The sequence below is a fragment of the Brassica rapa genome, chromosome A04, assembly GCF_000309985.2.
Source record: "Brassica rapa cultivar Chiifu-401-42 chromosome A04, CAAS_Brap_v3.01, whole genome shotgun sequence".
Classification (NCBI taxonomy): Eukaryota; Viridiplantae; Streptophyta; class Magnoliopsida; order Brassicales; family Brassicaceae; genus Brassica; species Brassica rapa.
Window position 1 is genome coordinate 20810058 of NC_024798.2, and position 22771 is coordinate 20832828.

The 22771-nt window shown below is 26.3% G+C and overlaps 2 protein-coding genes and 3 long non-coding RNA genes across 14 annotated transcripts; 3 read left to right on the forward strand and 2 right to left on the reverse strand.

The window, feature by feature from the left end:
• Positions 1–122: 122 nt before the first annotated feature.
• On the reverse strand, positions 123–5174 carry LOC103866061 (protein FAR1-RELATED SEQUENCE 5). 5 transcript variants are annotated; one of them, XM_033289662.1, is made up of 3 exons: positions 4994–5174; positions 545–889; positions 123–475 (listed from the first exon to the last, which is right to left on the reverse strand). In XM_033289662.1, the coding sequence occupies exons 1-3, from the start codon at positions 5000–5002 to the stop codon at positions 239–241; spliced, it is 591 nt and encodes a 196-aa protein (XP_033145553.1). In that variant the 5' UTR covers positions 5003–5174; the 3' UTR covers positions 123–238. The 5 variants fall into 5 exon arrangements, with proteins under 5 accessions (XP_033145553.1, XP_033145550.1, XP_033145551.1 ...); XM_033289659.1 differs by having other exon boundaries at positions 545–931; positions 5028–5157; XM_033289660.1 differs by having other exon boundaries at positions 545–932; positions 5107–5150.
• Positions 4152–4642, forward strand: LOC103866060. Its single transcript, XR_632505.3, has 2 exons — positions 4152–4311; positions 4391–4642. It is a non-coding gene; the product is annotated as an uncharacterized LOC103866060 (long non-coding RNA).
• Positions 4615–9299, reverse strand: LOC103866059 (O-acyltransferase WSD1). 6 transcript variants are annotated; one of them, XR_004457252.1, is made up of 8 exons: positions 8697–9299; positions 7959–8546; positions 7530–7596; positions 7021–7118; positions 6735–6944; positions 6521–6658; positions 5107–5191; positions 4615–4995 (listed from the first exon to the last, which is right to left on the reverse strand). XR_004457252.1 is itself a non-coding variant. In XM_018658189.2 (8 exons), the coding sequence occupies exons 1-7, from the start codon at positions 8904–8906 to the stop codon at positions 6231–6233; spliced, it is 1470 nt and encodes a 489-aa protein (XP_018513705.1). In that variant the 5' UTR covers positions 8907–9296; the 3' UTR covers positions 6019–6182; positions 6217–6230. The 6 variants fall into 6 exon arrangements, 5 of the variants coding, with proteins under 5 accessions (XP_033145548.1, XP_009142183.1, XP_009142184.1 ...); XM_018658189.2 differs by lacking the exons at positions 4615–4995; positions 5107–5191 and adding exons at positions 6019–6182; positions 6217–6389 and having other exon boundaries at positions 8697–9296; XM_033289656.1 differs by lacking the exons at positions 4615–4995; positions 5107–5191 and adding exons at positions 6076–6194; positions 6229–6389 and having other exon boundaries at positions 8697–9296.
• A 4543-nt stretch (positions 9300–13842) lies between these two features.
• Positions 13843–19206, forward strand: LOC103866057. Its single transcript, XR_632503.2, has 3 exons — positions 13843–15144; positions 15230–18810; positions 18898–19206. It is a non-coding gene; the product is annotated as an uncharacterized LOC103866057 (long non-coding RNA).
• A 755-nt stretch (positions 19207–19961) lies between these two features.
• Positions 19962–22377, forward strand: LOC103866056. Its single transcript, XR_632502.3, has 3 exons — positions 19962–19976; positions 20177–22032; positions 22114–22377. It is a non-coding gene; the product is annotated as an uncharacterized LOC103866056 (long non-coding RNA).
• Positions 22378–22771: the final 394 nt, after the last annotated feature.

The following is a 22771-nucleotide window of genomic DNA, read 5'->3' on the forward strand; positions in this document are numbered from 1 at the left end:
ATTGTTTTAAATTTTAATTATTTTCAAATATTTTCCTCTCATACACATGGCTATAAAACCATTCTTCCAGCAATAGAGAGCTCACACCATTGCAATGACCATAAACAAAAACCAAAGACAAATATTTTTAAGAAATGGTAATATTACATTAAACATATATAGTTACACAGTTTCTCACATTACATTCCATAAACTAAGATTCAATAACATCTAGATTACATCTAGTATATACAAAGCATCACACATTTAAAGCTGGCTTATAAATAGCATCTTGTTTACTACACAACAGCTCGAGCTCTATATGTTCAAACTCCTTCAAATTCTCAACCACACTCTCAACTCTCTTCGACATCCGATTACTATATTCCTCAACGATCTTCGCAAACGCATCCAGCTGCTCCTTATACGCTGCGCATAACCGCTTCTTGTTCCTCAGCTCTATCGTCAACTCTTGAATCCTCTTGTCCTTCTCATCCTACACACATTTTGTGCTTAACAACACACAACAGGAACATAACTTTAACTGAATTGAACTCAAACTCACCAAACTCTGACGCGCCTGTCGTGGTTCTACGACAAGCGGATGGTTATGTTCTTTAACGAACTTGGTTACGACCCATTTACCAGACCGGTCGTACTTGACATGAACCATGGCCTTACAACCTTCTCTCGTGCTCTGTCTTGGTTTCCTGACAGAACCAGACTTGCCACGGACACTAACACAGCGACCTTCTTTATTACAGCCGAATCTCCGGGCAAGGATTCTTCCGTCTCTCTCGGATCTCCGACAAGACATCACACGCATCACGAATCCTAAACTTCTAGAGTAATCGTCGTAGAACATCTTGGCCGCTTCCTCGGATTCAAACTCAGTGCCTTCACGAGGCTCTATGGTCAAATCATCTTCCATCGAATCAATCGTTACTGTAAAGCTGAATTGGTCGAATTGATGAAAGATGAGAACTTTATTTGCTTACTGGATTTGACGATCAGAAAGGATCTTCGGCGAGAGAGAGAGGTGACCTAAATTGATATTTTAGAAATTGAGTGGGGCTTGTTTGGAATAACAGAAAATAAATTAATTAGGGGCTAAAGAGAAGAAACAAATATTTGAGGGGTGAAAGGAAAACAAAACAAATCTCAAACGAGTTAGTGCTGCATATGGATCAAAAATTTATAATGTTAATCATTTGAATTCTTAGTTATTCAGGTAGGTTCAGTAAAAAAAATTCACCCAAAAATTTAGCAAATTAATACTCTACTGTATCATACATGTTTTTGGGGAAATTATTTTTAGAAATACATTTATTTATATCTTCAATACATTTTTTAGACAATAATGATAAATCGTATTTTTTTAAAAAAATAATTGTATTTATTAAAATTTTAATAGTTTAAAATGATGAAAACACATTATCACAAAATAATATATTTATAATCCAAATTTAAGATATTTTTAATTTTTATTGTCTTATTTTTTAAAAAATATAGTAAATCATTTTGAAACATATGGAATAGTTATTACACAATTTCCAATATGTCTCTTAAGCTTTGTACATATTTTAAAAGCTTTAAAAAGGGATTATTCTATCTAAATCATGTGTTAATCTAAAAATACATCAGTGATACAAAAGAGCGGGGCATGGGTGGTCCATTGCCCATGGACGGTCAAAGTGTTATAATTTTTTATACGGAAATCAAATGAAGTATTATATTCTTATTCTTTGACTAAGAAAACACTCCACCTTTTTAAAATGTATGTTTGTGCTATTATATAGTGTATATATATATATAATCAGATATATTATGCAAAAAAAATCATAAGAATTTAAAGAGAAATTTAGAAAGTTTCAGAATATGTAGATCTTAAAGATGGATAATGTACACTGTAATCAAATTTGTTTTGACTATTCTATTCATTGTATCTTCTGTCCATTTTTATATTACATCTACCGCTAATAGCCTAATACTCTTGATATCAGTATAATTACATATCCCACTTTTTAATGATAGAAACAATTTTATCCTTTTTGGTTAATTAGTATATATATTGATTTAAATATTTTTTATTAATATAAATAGGTTTTGGAATAAATTTGGCCAATATGCTTCAACCTCTCAGGGCTGTATGAATAGTTGCTAAATACAAATGTCTTTGTAAAAGATAAGTATGCGAAAATTACTAAACTATTATAAGTTACACATTAAAATTATTGTGATCAATCTGATAAAGTTTATTTATTTCATAAAAACTATTGATTACAATAATTTTCTTGTGAAATTTTTAATATTTAGTAATTTTTAATCGTTAAAATTCAAAATATACATATACAAAACTAATTTTATTATATAATTAATGTAATTATTTAATTTATTTAATAATATAAATTAAAAAATGATAAAAAAATATACAAATTGTTATCAAATATTTATTACTTAATATCATTAATTGTCATATTTATTGAAAATCACATTAAATGATTATATATATGACTTTTATTTAAGTAAAGATGAAGTAGATTTTTTTGAACATTTAATTAATGAGTGGTCCACTTTATTATATATATATTGTGACAATTAAGAACATTATATCACACATATGCATTGTATTTAATGTTACAACTCAAAAGATGTTTCTCAATCTATATACTATTAAAGTAGAATCTCAACTAGGATTCTGCAATTAATTTTGAAATAATTTATGGTTAACAACTTTGATTTCTTTTTTTAGTTATTAAGAAAATAAAATGACCATCTAAACTACTTACCTTCGCCTACTAATAGTCTAATACGTACCTAATATTTATATCAAATATACCAACAAATCTGGACCATACAATTAATGTACCATCCACCTGAAAAAAGGATTAATATTATAAGGGGGTGTTAGTGGAACTTAGATTTCTATAGAATTTGTTCATTTTAAAAGTTGATAGATTTGTTAAATTTAGAAAGAGTTGTAGAGAATTTTGTATATTGTAAAAATCTATGAAAATAAAGTAATGTAATGATTCTAAGAATTCAAAGGAAACATGTACTATTCTCAAAATCTTGTTTTGTGAGTTAAAATGTTAAGAATTTAACTCCCAATAACACTTATTTTAATAGATTTGTAGAATCATTAAAATCTAAACTTTTTGAATAATAAATGATTTTTTATAGAATTATAGAATCATCAAACCAATAACATTAGATTTTAATGAGAATGTGAGAATCTATAAACTAATAACACTAGACTTGAAAATTCTAAAACTCATTATAAATCTAATTCCCACTAACACCCCCTAAATGTTCTTATCTCTATTGATTTTCGTTAGTTACTATTTCTATTAGTTATAAAACTCTGACGGCCATTAATATCTTTTTGACAAATGTGGAATCATATACCAAATGCTTAGATTTTATTATTTGGCCATGATTTAACTTACATAACAATAATAACAAAGGAAACAATGTAAAATGGAACTCAATAATATTACCATATGATTATAACAGCTTCCATTTTATTTTATTTTTAAATCATAGAAACAACTGTAAATTAAATGATCAATATATGTTATTTGAATAAAATAAAAATACGTCATGTGATTCTGAAATGTAAGAAAATTGTAACAAACTTTTTTTAAACACCATAAACTTATTTGAACATATTAAATTTATATAAAGCTTAAAATCCACAATTACCTAACATAAACGTCAAAAAAAATTTAAAATAATTTTGGAAATTTTATTTAAAATACTTTAAATGAGTCTAAACGGGTATAAATGAGTTAATAAAATAATTACATGACTAACTAGACAATTTTAAATTAAATGGATATAAAGAGTAATAAGCTTAAACGGGTCTACACATTTTAACATTATTAACACAACATTAGATTTTCACAACATAATGAGTGTTAAAATATAGTTACTAATATATAAGAGATGACTAATGAGTGTTACACTCTTTGACACATAAGCATTGTAATTAATGTTATAACTTAAAAGATGATTCTCAATTAATATATAAGAGATTATTTGTATTTTCTGTTGATTAAATAAAATTTTGAAAATAAAAATAAATAGTATTTTTATATTTGATTAATTAAATACTTCTCAAAATGTATGTTTGTTTTTATATATATAATCAGAATGTGTGAAGACAAATCATAAAAAGTTAAAAAGAATATTTGAAACACAATCCAAATATTTAGAGATCAAAAATGGCTATCACAAAAAAAACTTTAATCACATTTGTTTTTACCATCATTTTTCTCGTATCTTCTGTTCATTGTCTTACTACAGCTAGCGCTGTTACTCCGGATAATGGTTTATATTTAAACTCAATGTTGAAAATTTTGATTAATTAATATACATTTTGATTTAATTATTTGAATTCCTATAATAGGTTATGGAGAAATTAAGTCAGAGATTTGCATCAGCTCCATGTCACCGTGTACTTGGGTAGTGCGACGATATTCCACTCCGGACGCACTATGTAACCAAATGTGTATGAGAGGTAAAAACAAGCCCGGACATTGTGTTAATAGAAAATGTTGTTGTATTTTTTAAGTACATGTCTAAGATGAAATCATCTTAGCATATGTTTTTAAATATCTATAACAGAAGATCTAGAACAAAATAAACAATATTTACCAGATTGAAAGTTTGTTTAAATTTGAGTAATATTCATTTTAAATGTAGAAAATTAAAACTATATGGCAAAAAGAATCATAACAATTTGAAATTAGTATGTTTACCAGACCGGTCGTACTTAACATGAATCACATAGCCTTACAAGTCCTCCTCTCGTGCTCTGTCTTGGTTTCCTGACAGAACCAGACTTGCCACGGACACTAACACATCGACCTTCTTTATTACAACCGAATCTCCGGGCAAGGATTCTGCCATCTCTCTCGGATCTCCGACAAGACATTACACGCATCACAAACCCTAAACTTCTAGAGTAATCGTCGTAGAACATCTTGGCCGCATCCTCGGATTCAAATTCCACTGCCATCAATTCAGAGAGATCGTTACTGTAAAGCTGAATTGGTCGAGAAAATTAAAACCCAGAGAGGGAAAGCAATCGAGTTGACGAAAGCTGAGAATTTTTTTGCTTACTGGATTTTGACGATCAGAAAGGATCTTCGGCGAGAGAGAAAGAGAAAGAGGTGGTCTAAATTGATATTTTAGAAATTGACTGGGGCTTGTTTTGAATAACAGAAAATAAATTAATTAGGGGCTAAAGAGAGAGAAACAAATATTTGAGGGGTGAAAGGAAAAAAAAACAATCTCAAACGAGTGAGTGCTGCATATGGATCAAAATTATATAATGTTAATCATTTGAATTCTTAGTTATTCAGGTAGGTTCAGTAAAAAAAAAAAATATCCAAAAATTTAGCAAATTAATACTCTACTGTATCATACATGTTTTTGGGGAAATTATTTTTAGAAATACATTTATTATCTTCCATACATTTTATTAGATAATAATGATAAACTGTAATTTTTTAAAATAATTGTATTTATTAAATTTTAATAGTTTAAAATGATGAAAACACATTATCACAAAATAATATATATATAATCCAAATTTAAAATATTTTTAATTTTTTTATTGTGTTTTTTTTTTTAAATATAGTAAATCATTTTGAAACATATGGAATAGTCATTACACAATTTCCAATATGTGTCTTAAGCTTAGTACTTATTTAAAAAGCTTTAAAAATGGATTAGTCTATCTTAACCATGTGTTGGGTTTGCAGATTAACTTTCTAGATGGAATCAAATTTTATAATCACAATTTTTTTCTTACGTCACTATTTGATCTTCCGTCTAGGTCTTAATATTAGAATTTCACTAATTGTATTTACAACATTCTTTTTGAAGTTCTCTCGGCAGTTCTTGGATTTTTTTCATCCTTATCAAAATGGTTTCATACTTTCGGCTCACTATATAATACATCTGCCACAATTGCCACTGTTTAAATGTGTTTATCTTGTTACATACTTATCAAGTTTTTATTTGATAGCGTTTCAAAACATTAATTAATAAATCACTTTGGAATATTTCGAAGTGTACAAAAAGAAATTAAGAATATGAAGAGAATCATAATAACATTTTAGTTTCCTCTTTTCAAACATAAAACTTCACTTTTACAGTTGACAGATAGACTCAAATACATCAGTGATACTTATCTCAAGCTTTTTCTTTCAAAAAAAAGATACTTATCTCAAGCTTTTCTTTTATGAGATCCTAAATTTCTCTAAAGCAGTAGATTTGATGATGTTGAGAGATTCTACCAAATCATCACATAGTCGGTGAGGATCTGGAATCACAGTTGCATCGACCGCTAAACTGATAGTAAGCTTGTTTACATAACTTACAAAATGGATATTGAGAACCTTGTCCAATAAAAAAAACAAACACATAAACATCTATTAACTATATAGTTTCATCAAAAGTTTCTTATAGTTTATGTAACAACAAAGTGATATAAAAGTAGGGCATGATTATATAGTATAGCTATACTTACTTGAGATCCTGTTAATGCACTTGCTGCGAGGTAAGATATTGGTTGGTCAAATATACTTATTTCTTCATCTGGACCCATCATATTTGAATATGTCAATGTTGTATGATCGAATAACCTCTTTGAAATAGCTTGTACTACCTGTTATATATGTATCTTATAATCAAACAATTATTTATATATGAGTAACATAGTTATACAATCATATATACTTCACCTTTTCTCCAAAAAACTTCATACTGAGTTTGATGACTCCGTAAAAGTTAAATGCTTCTAAAGAAAGTTTTTTCTTATCCATAGTAGCTTTGGCTTGTCGGACATATTCTAACGGATCATCTTCTGATCTTATCCACAGAGGAAATATAACGAGACCTACAAAGTTTCCCCATGTACACTTTGCACCTTTCGTCATCACATTGTCCAGATCCTACATTTGTATAGTCTTACATTTTAGTTAGTTGTATAATAATATTCCTTTCTAACTTATACTAATGTTTTTTCACCTGGATGTTTGTATATGGTCTTAAGTTTACAGCTACAGTACCACGAAGATGAATTCTGTCTAAGACTTTTTTCTTCTCGGTCGTAGTATCTTCATCTGCTAAAGATATCAAATATCATATCTACCTTCAGACCACACGCACACGCACGCAGAATATAATCAAAAAACTTTTTAGTAGCCAAATATAATGTTTTCAGTATTCATTTTTTTTTCTCTAAATCAATATATTTTCTTTTAAAATAGCGAATAAATTTTAAAATATTGAAATTTTGGCTCAAAAAACTGAGAGTTTCAAATATCTGAAATTAATAAATATTTATGATAAACATTGACATGAAGTGTTTTTAATATCAAAGAACTATTTAAACTGTATTTATCAATGATTGGTTAAAATGCTATAATTAATTCTCAAAAGAAAAACAGAAAAATGGGACTACTGTTACATATGGTAATAATATTATTAGAAAAAGTAAATTTGATTTAAAGAAAAGAGGAAGAACTAAAGTTTACCATATTTTCTACTCAAATATCTTGAGAGACCTGCTTGTGTCATTCCAAGAAGAACATCATTTACCTTCTACAAAAAAGCATGAATTTTACATTTGTTATTGTAACAAAAATGAAACTAACAATAGATGTTTAATACTCCCTCTGTTTTTTTATTGTAAGTAGTTTAAGTAAAATTTGTTTGTTTCAAAATATAAGTAGTTTTCATAATTTTAAGTAACTTTTATTTTATTGGGTATAGTGTGACCAATCAAATAATATATATACTTATTTATGATTAGTTTAACTACACCTAATTTATATATCAAATTTTATTTTTGGAGAAATTAATATCTTTCTTAATAATTGTGCATTCACCTAAAACTACCTACATAAAAAAACAGAGGGAGTATTAAGAAAATGACAAGAAGTACTATGAAGTATATAGTGTACCATTTGCATTATGTTCTTCACCAACTTGACATCATCAAAGTTTATTATCCGATGGATAACTTTCTTAGGTTGAATTCCATCCATGGATTCACTCGAAAGATCACTTTTGGTGTCTCGTAGGAAACATAATGTAAGCACAAATTTAAACACTTCAACAAAATTGATGAAGATGAATCTTATCATATACCAAAATCCGCTACCAATAAACCACCAACCCTTATCATTAGATTTTTGATGTTTTTTTGTTGTAGCAGCAATAGTAGGAAGTGCGTTGGGGTCTGATGTTTTTCGCGAACAAGCGAGTAAAAGTGACATAAGAGACATTCCATCCCCCAAAGAATGATGAAATTTTACTATACCCACAGATTCTGCATTTGAAGTCTTTAGGTTTAACACGTGAAACTCCCATGGTGGTATGGACATGTCCATTGAAGTATTGACTATGGTAGAACAATAATCTTCTATGAAATCCTCAGGATTTTCTAGGTTGACATGATCTAGATCTGGAACAATTACATGACTTTCTACTTGAATTCTGACGGGAACCCAAACTGGTTCTCCTTTCTTTTTATTTTTACTATCCATGTCCTGAAATGGAATAATATAAGATCAAAGAACATGACATACGATATTTTCATTTTTTTAGTTTATATCTATAATCACATCGTTAGTAAATGAAAATTCCATTTTTACCTATTGTCTATAACAAGATGTATGTAGGTATATATATATGATTACCAGTTTACAAGAGAAGCGAGGGAGCTTAATCGATGACTCCTTGATGCCTGCAACAACTGAGGATATGTTGCATCTAGTTTTCAACCCTAGTGTTACCACAATGACGGCACATAGTTCAGGTGAACTGAGTAGCCGGGAAACTGGACTAAGTGGTTCCTCGGTTCCTCTTTCCTCCTCCTCCTCACTCGCCATGTATTTTCCTTTCTTCATACTAATTCTTTCATTCTTTGGTTGTAACCTTGTCTATATATAGCCACACTTCACTTTAATATCACTATTTCTTTTAAAATTTTATTTCTTTTTATTAAATAGGGTTGGTTGGCACAACACATTGGTAAACATTTTAAAATATGAGAATATTCATACATCATCATTAAAGTAAATATATTCAAATAATATAATAATAGAAATATTAAAATATTTTAATAATTTTGAAATATTATAATTATAAATTTTTTATTTACTAAAAAGCTATTCAAAATTTTATGCAATTTGTTTAAAAATTATAGATTTTTAATCCCAAAGTCATTAGTTTCCTTTTTGTATTTATAAATTTTGGAAATACTATTTAATTGGAAAATTGCCACAAATACCACATTCTTAGTACCATTTTTCATGTTTACACTAACCACTTTTATCTTCACTTTCCCCACTTTTAATGGGTAAAATACAATTATTCTCTTAGGGTTAACTAATCTAGACTTAGGGTTTAGAGTTGAGGGATGAGGTAGGGTTTTTGGAATGTGAAATTTATGATTCTAATAAATATATAAATACTTAAAAATATATAAAAAATTTTAAAAAATAGTTTCAAACATAATTTTCGTTTTTAAAAAAGAAATTTGAAAAAAAATAAAAAATTTCAAAAAACAAAAAATCAAAAAAAAATTTTATAAAAAAGTTCGAATTTGAAAAATTATAATTCGAAAACATAAAATTTTTTTTTTTATTTTTATTTTATTTTTATTTATTTAAATAATGATTTATTATATATATAAATAACAAGGGCAGAAGAGTCTTTTGCCACTTAATGAAGAATGTATTTTTGAAAATGTCTCATTAGTGGTGGTAAAAAAGAAAAGTGGTACCATGAAAGTGGTAAACATGTAATTTTCCCAATTTAATTTCACTTTTTGATAAAAAATTTATCAATTTTTTTTTGTATTATGTAATTGATCACAGACGTTAAACACCATTAATATATATATATATATATATATATAAATGTGAAAATATATATCCGCACAACCGTGCAGGTGGAAATCTAGTACTCCCTCTGTATTTTTTTAACTGACGTTTTGGAGGATTTCACACGATTTAAGAAAGCTATTGTAATGTCTGTTTTATCCTTCCTTAACTGTTTTAGTGTGCACTTTACTCTTGATCATAGTTCATTAATTAATCAAAGCAAGGGTACACGAAGTCTAAAGTCATTAAATTCTGCGTAGTATTTTGGAAAACGTCACATATTTTGACACAAAATATAAGTTCCAAAACGTCATATATAGCAGAACGGAGGGAGTATTATTTAAAATAGCAAGAGTATCATTTATTTGCAACAACTTTTAAAAACATCAAATAAACAGAAACTGATGAAGTATTCTCCTCTTTTTGCTCATTCAGCATGAGTAAGTAAGTCATCAATAACAAAGTATTTATAACTCATGAGAAATATGCAACAATTTCAAGAGATTGATTATGATATTAATGGTTCACTGGTCCCAAATCGATAGAGGCACCAAACTGTTTAAATAATAACGAAGTATTTATGGTACATTTCACATCAACCACACAAAATTGAACCTTCATAAATTTTGGTCCACAGTCAATTATTTAAAATACGAAAATGTGTCCACAATAAGTGTCTGAACTAAAAGTTATTAGAACATCATTATTAGTAGTGAGTTTCTTTAACTGAGTACCTATGCAAGTATCAATATTTAAGGAAAAAATATTTATGTAATTAAAATTTAAAATTTTTAAAAGAATTTATCAATGAAAGACTGACACTTAGTTCTGTAATCTCTTAAGAAGAAACTATAGTCTGAGCGTTAAAGGGATTCAAGAATCTGTTTTCTTTTTATCGATTTATTATGCGCCTCTGCATTTAGCATTGGGTAGAAATGTGAGAATGAGCTCAAGTAGCCTTCGTAGGTCATGCGAAGGGGGCCAGTCCAAGATCGTACTGTTCATGTTTCAAAATACGGTTAACCAACATGTTAACTAATCGATTACGATAAATTGGATTGGATTGGATTTTGCAGTTTTTTCTTCTGATGTTGAAACCGTTTTTCTGTATCCGTGGGCAATGAGTTTCGATGTACGCTTCTTGGCCACGCCCCCTGCTTATAGATACGAAATACTTGAGATAAATTATCATATCTCGTGGTAACAAAAATATATTGTTCTGAGGTATATTTGTCTTTTCTAGGCGTGGAAAAAAAACCTGAAACTAAACAACCGAACCGAAACTAAACCAAAATAGTCACATCGACCACACAAAATCGAGCCTTCATAAATTTTGGTCCATAGTCAATATAAGATATTTTAGATAAGACATGTTTATTAAGAAAATTACTTTTTATCTAAAAAGTATTATTAAAATTATAAATTAAAACCATTCAACCAATTACAAAATACAACTAGTAAATTTAATTGGTTACATATATTTTGATAAAGTTAAAACTACATAAAATATGAAAACATCTTATATATTGGAACATAAATTTTTTTCTAAACATCTTACATTTCTTTCTTCATTGCATATTTGTTTTATAGATATCACAAGGAGGAATTTAATCATATTTGTTTTGATTACTTTCTTCATTGCATATTCTGTCTATTGTTATACTATAGCTACCGCTAAGGGCATTTCCATACATATTCTATAATTTACTCTAGAAATGGAGTGAGAAATAAAATATGAATAAAAAATAAAAAATCATTCTATTTATGGAATCATCTTTTATTTGCTGTTCATACTTTATTTCTCACTCTATTTTTGGAGTAAACAGATGAAGATACTTTTAATACTGCTGATATCGGTATATTTTCATATCCCATATGATGGGAACATTGTTTTCCTTTTTGATTAATATATATATATATATATATATATGATTATTTATTTATTTAGTAATTTTTATTCATATAAATAGGTTTTGAAATAAAGCGGCTAATATGCTTCAACCTCTCAGAGCTGTGTAAAGATGCAGGGTTAGTAGGTTGTCGTGAGTTTTGTAGGAAATGGGGTTATTATTTTGGACTGTGTGCTAAATTTAAAGGTTGTTGTGAAAAAGATAAGTATGCGCTGAGTTCAGTATACTGATATTTGATCGAAATAGTATTAATATTTTTTATGAAATAAATAAACTTTATCAGGTTGTTTTAGTTTTAGTACTATTTATTTTTTAAATGAAGAAATTTTAAATTAGATCCAAATACAAGATAGTAATATTAAAATCTTATTATATAAAACTTGTTTCTTCAAAATTGTTAATTAACATGATCGCGACACATGTCAATTATATATTTAAGATTGTGACATGTGTTAATCTATCTCATAATTGCTAATTAACATGATCACGATACATGTAAATTATATATTTAAGATTGTGACATGTGTTAATTTATCTCATAATTAAAAAATATATATATTAAGATATTAAGAAAAATGAATTTTATTGAAAAATAGTTATAAATATTGTTTAATAGTAATTTTTCCTTTTTAAAATCCTAGTAAAAAAAATAATTTCAAAAGATTAGATATTGTGACATGTGTTTGTATGTATAAGACAGAATATATAAATATTACTGATAAACATGATAGTAGCAATTATTTAATTAACAAGAAAATTGTTAAAATATTAATGATATTGAAAAAACGAATATTGAAAATGGCAACTTTTAAAAAAACTAATATTAACAAAGTCAGTATGAGTCTGTTGTTTTACGTTGATGACAAAAAAAATAATATTAAATGAAAATAATTATTTGATAGAAATTCTATTTTTCTAAATCCTAGACAAAATATAATTGTAAAAGATTATATAATATTAATTCCCTTTTCTAATATGCTAAAAAACTGTAAAAGAATATTTGATAGTTTTTTTTATTTTTTATAAAAAAATCCAAGACAAAAGAATTTTGTATCATATTTTTAAGTCCTAACCAAAAGAAAATTGTAAACATTTATTTGATAATATTTTTAAGAGAGTATTTGATGATGAACATGATACTAAAAGTTATTTAATTAACAAAAAGTGTAAAATTAGTATTAATTCGAATTCTAAAAATAGTAATTTTAAAATTATATATTAATAACAAAAAAAATTATTTGATAGCAATTTTGTTTCTGAAATTCTAAATAGAAGATAATCGTAATAGGTTATATGACAACAATTTTTCTTTTCTAAAATCTTTAAAAAAAATGTAAAATAGTATCATTTTTTTAAAAATAAAAAAGAGATTTATAAAATAGAATGTTTTCATTTTTAAAAAAATCCTAGCAAAATAAAACTTTGAAAACGTATTTAATAAAATATTAAATTAGTACAAACATATATAATGTTGTCATTGACTCCATTGGTGTATTTGACTTTTATTTCTTTTTAATTTTCATTCAATTTCTTATTTCATGTTGTGTTCAATTTAACGTTTAGGTATAATATTTTCTCTAATCCTATGTACAAAGTTTACAACAATTCATCTATACACCATGATTATAAAGTACAAATATTAACTTGAACTTATATGTGAAAACGAGATTTAATTATAAATTAAATCTCAAAAACATATGCAAAAAACAATCATAAAACTATAATAAAATGATTTATTATTTTATGATTTTGATTAAATTAAAACATCAAACAAAATCCATTGCAACGCAATGAGCTCATATCTTGTATAAAATAAACAAGATATAAGAAGTGATTCCATAATGCTTTCATGTGCTATATGCATTACATTTAGAAAAATGTGCTATATTTGCACTGTTTTATTGTGAAAGCTTAACTTACAAAATGGATGTTGAGTACTTTGTTCAAAAAGAAACAGAAACAAAAACATAAACATCTATTTGTTACGAGATTTATATAAAAAAAAGATTTCATGTACTTTTCTATAACAATGCATTGATTTTTTTTTTTTTGACAGCTATAACAATGCATTGATATAAAAGTAAGATATGACGATATAGTTATACTTGAGATCTTGTTAATGCACTTACACCTAGATAAGATCTTATTAATGCACAGAGTTTTGGGATATGAGATTATTCTAATGAGAACACAATGGAAATGCTCTAGTGTCTCTTGTAATTTTTGTTGTTGTTCGGTCTAACTGTCTAAGTCTTCACATTAAAATTAATTAATTATTTTGATATTTTTTTCGCAGTTCTTTGGTCAATTCTTGAATTGCTTATGTTTACAAAATTGTTTTGTTCAAAGTTCAAACCTAAACATTAGGTAATATTTAACAAAAAATATATATTTTCGTATATTTATGGACTCAATGTAATAAATATTTGATATCTATTAAATGAGATTTTTACTCATATAATTTGATGATTATTTGTATCTTCTTGTAACAAAAAATTTAAACTATTGATCACAATAATTTTAATGTGGAGCCTTTAATATTTTAGTAATTTATAATCATTAAAATTTAAAATACACATATACAAAAAAACCAATTTTATTATATAATTAATATAATTGTTTAATTTATTTAATAATATAAATTAAAAAATTTGATTGAAGATATACAAATTGTTAACAAATCATTCTTTTTATCATTAATTCTCATATTTATTGAAAATCACATTAGATAGTTATGTGACTTTTATTTAAGAAAAGATGAAGTAGATTTTCTTGTAACATTTGAGTCATGAGTAGTCCACTTTATTCTATATTATGACAGTTAAGAGCATCAGTTGAAAAGAATTATAATGTTAACACATACACATTGTAATCAATGTTACAACTTAAAAGATGATTCTCAATTAATATATAAAAGATAATTAAGAATGTTCCACTTTACTATATATTTTGACAGTTGAGAACATCAGATTGAAAAAAAATTGTAATGTTGACAAATAAGCATTGTAATCAATGTTATAACTTAAAAGATAATTCTCAATTAATATATAAGAGATTTTCTGTATTTGTTGTTGACTAAATATACTTTTAAAACTAAAAGAATTTTTTTTTGTTATATTTGACAAAGAAAATACTTATTTGTATGTTTGTGTTCTTATATGTAATCAGAATGTGTGAAGAAAAATCATAAGAAGCAAAAGAGAATAACTGAAAAACAATCCAAAAATTTAGAGAAAAAATAAAAATGGCTACTACAAGGAAGACTTTAATCACATTGGTTTTTACTATCCTTTTTCTCGAATCTTCTTTTCATTGTCGTTCTATAGCTAGCGCTCTTACTCCAGATAATGGTTTATATTTAAACCCCAATTTTGAATATTTTAATTAATATCTATATATATATACTGATTTAATGCTTTGTATTCATATAAATAGGTTATGGAGAAATTAAGTCAGAGATTTGCTTCACCGTCTTGTCACCGTGTAATTGGCGACATCCCGATGGGGAAGCAATGTGCAATGACTATTGTAGGAGAGATAAAAACAAATCCGGACATTGTAATGCTCATTCTCAATGTTGTTGTGTTTTTTAAGTACGTGTCCAAGATGAAATCATCTTATCATAAGTTTTTAAATATCTATAACAGAAGATCTAAAATAAAATAAACAATATTTACCAGATTGAAGTTAGTTTGCTTAAACTTGAGTAATATTTATTGTAAATGAAGAAAATTAAAACTATATGAGAATCATAAGATTTTGAGTACATTGTAAATACAAAGATATTCAATCTTTCCTAATGAAACCAACACTTTATGTTTTTTGTCACCATCAAGAGATTATATATATGCTCAAACCTAACCAGTGTAGTCCAACAAGAAACATGCATCCACAAAAGAGAGAACATGTAAATATATACATACAGTAGCTAAAAGAAAATATTTTAATGAAAGTCAAAACTCTGTTCTTCATTGAAGTCTGAACTTCTTCAGCTTTTGCCTAAGAGCCTCGATTGCATTCTGTATCCTGTTGCTTTCTCTACTCCTCACTTCCAGAGACGCCTCACGCAAGTTTTGAATCCCTCGACCTAATTTTGCAATGGAAGGAGCTGAAGGAAGAGACACAGCAGCACATTCTATCCCATATCCATAGAGAAGCAGTCCTGCACAAGTTGAAAGACTGGCTCCAAACATTGCCAATGGCAAGGCACCGATTGGTTTTGCTCTTCTTTACCTCATTATCTCATAGAGTGCAGCTCTCATGGCAGAGAAGCTAGTATTCTCAGCTGAAGCTATAATACTATGCGTCACTGCTCTGATCTTCTAAGCTGACAAAGAAGCTTTCACCAAAGAAGTTGATTTTTCTCCAGAGCTAGCAAAACAGGAGCAAGAGCTGGTCTTGAAATTTTGGGACCCTATTTGAAAAATATATATATATATATATATAAAATATTATAACATTTTTTTTTAATCAAACTTGGCTTTCATTCCCATTATAGAAAAATCAAAGAAGAATTTTAGTAACCAAAAAATAATATTTTCCTTATATTAGTAGTTTATTATAAAATTTATTCATATATAAATTATATAACCTAAAATCTGCTTGATATATTATTATTATTCTTATAAACTGTTTTTTTTTTTGGAGAAATTCTTATAAACTGTTTTTACTTTGATTTATTATATATTTAACACTTATAACTATAATTACCTATATACATATATAATGATTTTTAAAAAATTAGGGGCCCCACAAAATGGGAGCCCCATTCAAATGTTTCACTTTCCTTCCCTCGGCCCCGGCTCTGACAGGAGCCATCACTTTTGAGGGATACGCCACTTTGGTAATGCATATGCCATTGCGTTGTGGGTATGTGTCAAGAAGAGGTTCAGTGAAGCTGGGACTTTGAAAGTTATAATCTTGAAGAAAGGAGAAGCAGAGATGGCCTTGGACAGTGATGAAGCACCAACCGCTACTACTAGTTTATTAGATAACAGACGTTTTAACTTTGAGTCATTACTGCTCTCTTCGTTATCAAAATCCTATACCATATGCTCAGACAAATCTTTGACTTCTTGAGGAACACAAGTCTTCCAGTGCTTCCTAAGACCTGCGTGGTTACTTGCATCTACCACTGCTACTATGCTCTTAAACCTTTTAGCCTGGCTACGAAGAAGATCTGCCCTAACTGCATATGATTTGTCCTAAGAAGAGAGCTCTGAAACATCTATTTGTTAGTTTTATAAAAGATTGCATATACTTTTTCTATAACAATACATTGGTATAAAAGGACATGACTATATATACCTCTATATTTAGGAGAAATTGCTTAAAATACCAATAGTTGAATACTATTTTTCAAAAATACACTCTATTATTTTTAAAGGTTTAGTATTTAGTGGTGGGATTGTGTATTAATGTTTTATAAATTATTTTTTAACTTTTATTAATGATTTAGAGGAGTTACTTTAGTTTTTTCTTCACAAATTTAATGTATTTATGAAAATAATTATCATTTAAGTCAAATTTGAAAATAGTATCAAATTTTTGGTAAAACTGAAAATTTTCCAAATTTGAGATATTGTTGACACCTTACACCTAGATAAGATCTTATTAATCCACTTAGAGTTTTGTGGCATGAGATTATTTTAATGAGAACATAGTGGAAATGCTCTACTGTCTCTTGTATTTTTTTGTTGTTGTTTGGTATAACCGTTTAAATCTTCACAATAAAATTTTAATTATCTATTATAATATTTTTGGCAGTCCTTTAGTCAATTCTTGGACTGTGCTTATGTTTACCAAATTGGTATCTGATGCAGATAGATGTTAATTTGGCTATACTCCAAATATCATAATTATCTAGTTTATTATTTGTTTTGGTATTGATATTAATTAGTTAGAATTATTTTAATTATTTTTAATAGTTTATAGGTTATTTGGTTTTCGCATAAACAGGCTTAGAGTTGTATTAAGTTTATGATTTGATTAACAAAAGTTAAAAAAATTTCTTTATTCCTTGTTTTCGGCTAAAACATTGTTGTTCTCAACGAAGTTAAGAAGACATTGATTTTAGGTATTCTTAGACTAAATAAGATCATTGTGTTATTGTAGCTTCTGCTACATCAGTATCACATAACTGTTCAAAGTTCAAATCTAATAAGCAATAACCTGCGCTCGGGCGGAATGAAATATTTTAAATATTAATAAAAATCTAGATCTTTTTGTATATTTATGGACTAAAGATAAGAAATATCTAATATCTATTAAGTGAGATTTTCTATTTATATATGTTATGATTATTTATGTTTTTCAAAATTTTAATATATTGATAAAAAATTAATGTGGAATTTTTAATATTTTCAGTAATTTATAATCATTTTAAAAATTCAAAAAAAACCCCAATTTTTAATTAAATAATCATTGTTTTTTTAATAATATAAATTAAACAAAATGACAGAGAATATACAAATTGTTATCAAATCTTTATTATTTAGCAGCATTAATTGTCATCACCATAGCTTTATTTAAAAGAATAAGGAAGTATATTTTTTTGAATATTTAATTAATAAATGGTTCACTTTATTATATTCAATAACAGTTTTGTAATATTCTAGTAACTTAAGTATTTTTAATATGAACTTTGAAAATAATTGTAATGTTGACATATAAGCATTGGAATTAATGTTACAACTTAAAAGATGATTTTCAAATAATATATAAGAGATTTTCTGTATTTTCTGTTTGACCATATATATTTATGGAAAAAAGAGAGTTTTTCTTTTCATATTTGACTAAGAAAATACTTCTTAAACTGTATGTCTGTGTTCTTATATATAATCAGAATGTGTGAAGAAAAATCGTAAGAAGTTAAAGAGAATATCTTAAACACAATCCAAAAATTTAGAGATAAAAAATGACTATCACAATGAAGACTTTAATCACATTTGTTTTTACTATTCTTTTCCTAGGATTTTCTGTTCATTGTCGTACTATAACGAGCGCTGTTACTCCTGGTAATGGTTTATATTTGTACCTCAATTTTGAATATTTTGATTAATTAATATACATATTGATTTAATGATTTATATTCATATAAATAGGTTATGGAGAATTAAATACGGACATTTGCTTCACCGTCTTGTCACCGTGTAATTGGCGATATCCCCATGGGGAAGAAATGTGCGACGGCGGTTGTAGGAGAGATCACAAAAGGTCCGGATATTGTGATACTCATGGAAGATGTTGTTGTGTTTTTTAAGTATGTGTCCAAGATGAAATCATCTTATCATATGTTTTAAAAATTATATAACAGAAGATCTAGAATAAAATAAAAATATTTACCAGATTGATATTAGTTTGCTTAAATTTGAGTAATATCTCCTATATATTAAAAGAGAAACATTAGAACATTTGAGGTAGCCATGTGTCATCACCACAATGAATTTTAGAATTCTTAGAAAAATATGTTGGTCCATCTAAACATATAATAAGTTTTTTATTAAACTAACCATAAATTCATTATTAATGACTTTCATTCTTTCCTTAAATACAAGCTACAAAATTTCTTAATGTATCTAAAGTATATATATGAAAATTAATGATTTTGAATAATAAAAAATTTAAAAAATTAGTTTATTCTCTACCATATTTATTTAATTTTAAATTAATAAAATAAATTAAACAACTACATTAACCATATGATAAAATTTAGATTTTTCTGTATATGTTATATTTTTATTTTTTTAAACGACCATAAATTACTAAAACTGTTAAAAATCTCACATTTAAATTTTTTGTGATTCGTGGTTTAAATTTTTTGTTATGATAAGATACAAATGATTACAAATCATATAAGTAAGAAGTCTCACTTAATAAATATTAAGCATAAAAGATATATATATATGTATATATATATTGTTTAAATTAACATATAAAATATATACCATATAAAATACAAAAAAAATTAATTTCAAATTTTATTTAAATAAAAAATGTTTTTGTAAAAGCTTTGAAAAAATATTGACAACTTAGTATTTAAATTTTAAACTTAGCTTTAATTTTTTTAAAAAAAATTATAAATTACTAAAACTATTAATCCCACAATGAAAAAATTGTTATGAGTAGAAAGCATCATTTTATATACATCAATATTAAGAATACACTATATATATATGTTAATGTCATTTCAATTTAAATATATACCATATAAATAGAAAAAGTGGCTAATATGCTTCAACCTCTCAGAGCTGTGTGAAGATGCAGGGATTGTAGGTTGCGCTGAGTTTTGTAGGAAGTGGGGTTATTATTTTGGACTGTGTGCTAAATACAAATGCTGTTGTGAAAGATAAGTATGAGTCACAGATGAAATCATCTACTCAGTGTATTGATATTTGTTCGAAAATGTATTAATATTTTTTATAAAATAAATAAACTTTATCAGATTCTTTTAGTTTTAGTAATATTTACCATTTAAGCGAAGAAAATTGAAATTAAATCAAAATACAACATAGTAATATGAAAATATAAAATAAACAAGATATAAGAAGTGAGTACATAATTCTTTCATGTGCTATACGCATTACATTTAGTAAAATGTGTTATATTTCAATACTAGAAACGAAAATCATTGAAAAAACAATTATGAAAATTAATAGTTATTACACTATCTAATTCATATATTGGGGTTTTCCATTTTGATGTTCAGTCTATGTCCTCACTCATATTATAATTTCACTGTTTTATTGTGAAAGCTTGTTTACGTAGCTTACAAAATGGATACTGAGTACCTTGTTAGACAAGAAATAGAAAGAAAAACATAAACATCTATTTGTTAGTTTCATAAAATATTTATAAGAAAAATAAAAGATTTCATGTACTTTTCTATAACAATACATTGATATAAAAGTAAGATATGACGATATAGCTATACTTGAGATCTTGTTAATGCACTTACACCTAGATAAGATCTTATTAATGCACTTAGAGTTTTGTGGTATGAGATTATTCTAATGAGAACACAGTGGAAATGCTCTAGCGTCTCTTGTAATTTTGTTGTTGTTTGGTCTAACCGTATAAGTCTTCACATTCAAATTTAATTGTTTTTTTTAATATTTTTTTTCACAGTTCTTTAGTCAATTCTTGAATTATTTATGTTTACAAAATTGGTTTGTTCAAAGTTCAAACATAAACATTAGGTAATATTTATAAAAAATAGATTTTTTTGTATATTTATGGACTCAGTGTAATAAATATCTTATATCTATAAATTTAAAATTTCAATAAATTTGAAATTTCATCAAAAAAAAAAAATCTTATATCTATTAAATGAGATTTTTACTCGTATAATTTTATGATTATTTGTAACAAAAATTTTAAACTATTGAGCACAACAATTTTAATGTGGAGCTTTTAATATTTTAGTAATTTATAATCGTCAAAATTAAAAATACACATATACAAAAAAGCTAATTTTATTATCTAATTAATATAATTGTTTAATTGATTTAATAATATAATTAAACAAAATTGTTGGAAGATATGCAAATTGTTAACAAACAATTCTTATTTAATATAATTAATTCTCATATTTGTTGAAATCACATTAGATAATTATGTAACTTTTATTTAAGAAAAGATGAAGTAGATTTTTTTTTAACATTTGATTAATGAGTATTCCACTTTATTATATATTATGACAGCTAAGAGCATTAGATTGAAAATAATTATAGTGTTGACACATACACATTAAAAGGTGATTCTCAATTAATATATACGAGATGATTAATGAATGTTCCACTTTATTATATATTATGACAGTTAAGAACATCAAATTGTAAAGAGTTATAATGTTCACAGATAAGCATTGTAATCAATGTTACAACTTAAAATAAGATTCTCAATTAATATATAAGATATTATTTGTATTTTCTGTTGATTAAATGTATTCATGAAAATAAAAGAAAAGAGTTTTTTTTATTTGACTAAGAAAATACTTCTTAAAATGTATGTTTGTGTTCTTATATATAGTTAGAATGTGTGAAGAAAAACAATAAGAAGTTAAAGAGAATATTTAAAACACAATCCCAAAATTTAGAGATAAAAAATGGCTATCACAAGGAAGACTATAATCACATTTGTTTTTACTATCCTTTTCTTCGGATCTTCTGTTCTTTGTCGTACTCCAGATAGTGCCGTTACTCCAGCTAGCGTAGCTAGCGCTGTTACTCCGGATAATGGTTTATACTTGTACCTCAATTTAGAATATTTTGATTAATTAATATACATATTGATTTAATGATTTATATTCATATAAATAGGTTATGGAGAATTAAATACGGACATTTGCTTCACCGTCATGTCACCGTGTAATTGGCGATATCCACATGGAGAAGCAATGTGCAATGACTATTGTAAGAGAAATAAAACTTATTCTGGACATTGTGATGCTCATGGAAGATGTTGTTGTGTAATATAAGTATGTGTCCAAGATAAAATCATCTTATCATATGTTTTTAATATCTGTAATAGAAGATCTAGAATCAAATAAACAATATTACCAGATTGAAATGAGTTTGCTTAAATTTGAGTAATATTTATTTTAAACGAATCAAAATAAAACTATACGGCAAAAAGGATCACAAGATTTTGAGTACATTGTAAATACAAAAATGTCCAATATCTCCTAATTAGATCAACATTTATTTTTTGTCACCATCAAGAGATTATATATACAGTAAAACCTCTATAAATTAATAATGTTGGGACTTTGAAATTTTATTAATTTATAGAGATATTAATTTACAAAAGTTTCTTTATTTAAGTTTTTTATTTTAAGATATATTTATTCTAAGATAAGAAAAATATTTGATTTTAGTGTATACTCATTAATTATTTTTTTTTTGAAATTTGATATTTATATTAATTTTATTATTATATTATTTGATGTATATAATATATATTACATAAAATTTAAAT

Excerpts from the sequence above, each read along its gene's own strand:
- LOC103866061 (XM_033289659.1), bottom strand. The coding sequence starts at position 910 with ATGGAAGATGATTTGACCATAGAGCCTCGTGAAGGCACTGAGTTTGAA. Across the intron at positions 476-544 it reads GACAGGCGCGTCAGAGTTTG|GATGAGAAGGACAAGAGGAT; the intron begins GTGAGTTTGAGT and ends AAATGTGTGTAG.
- LOC103866059 (XM_009143935.3), bottom strand. The coding sequence starts at position 8,906 with ATGAAGAAAGGAAAATACATGGCGAGTGAGGAGGAGGAGGAAAGAGGA. Across the intron at positions 6,945-7,020 it reads GACCATATACAAACATCCAG|GATCTGGACAATGTGATGAC; the intron begins GTGAAAAAACAT and ends ATACAAATGTAG. Across the intron at positions 6,390-6,520 it reads GTGCATTAACAGGATCTCAA|GTTCTCAATATCCATTTTGT; the intron begins GTAAGTATAGCT and ends TTATTGGACAAG.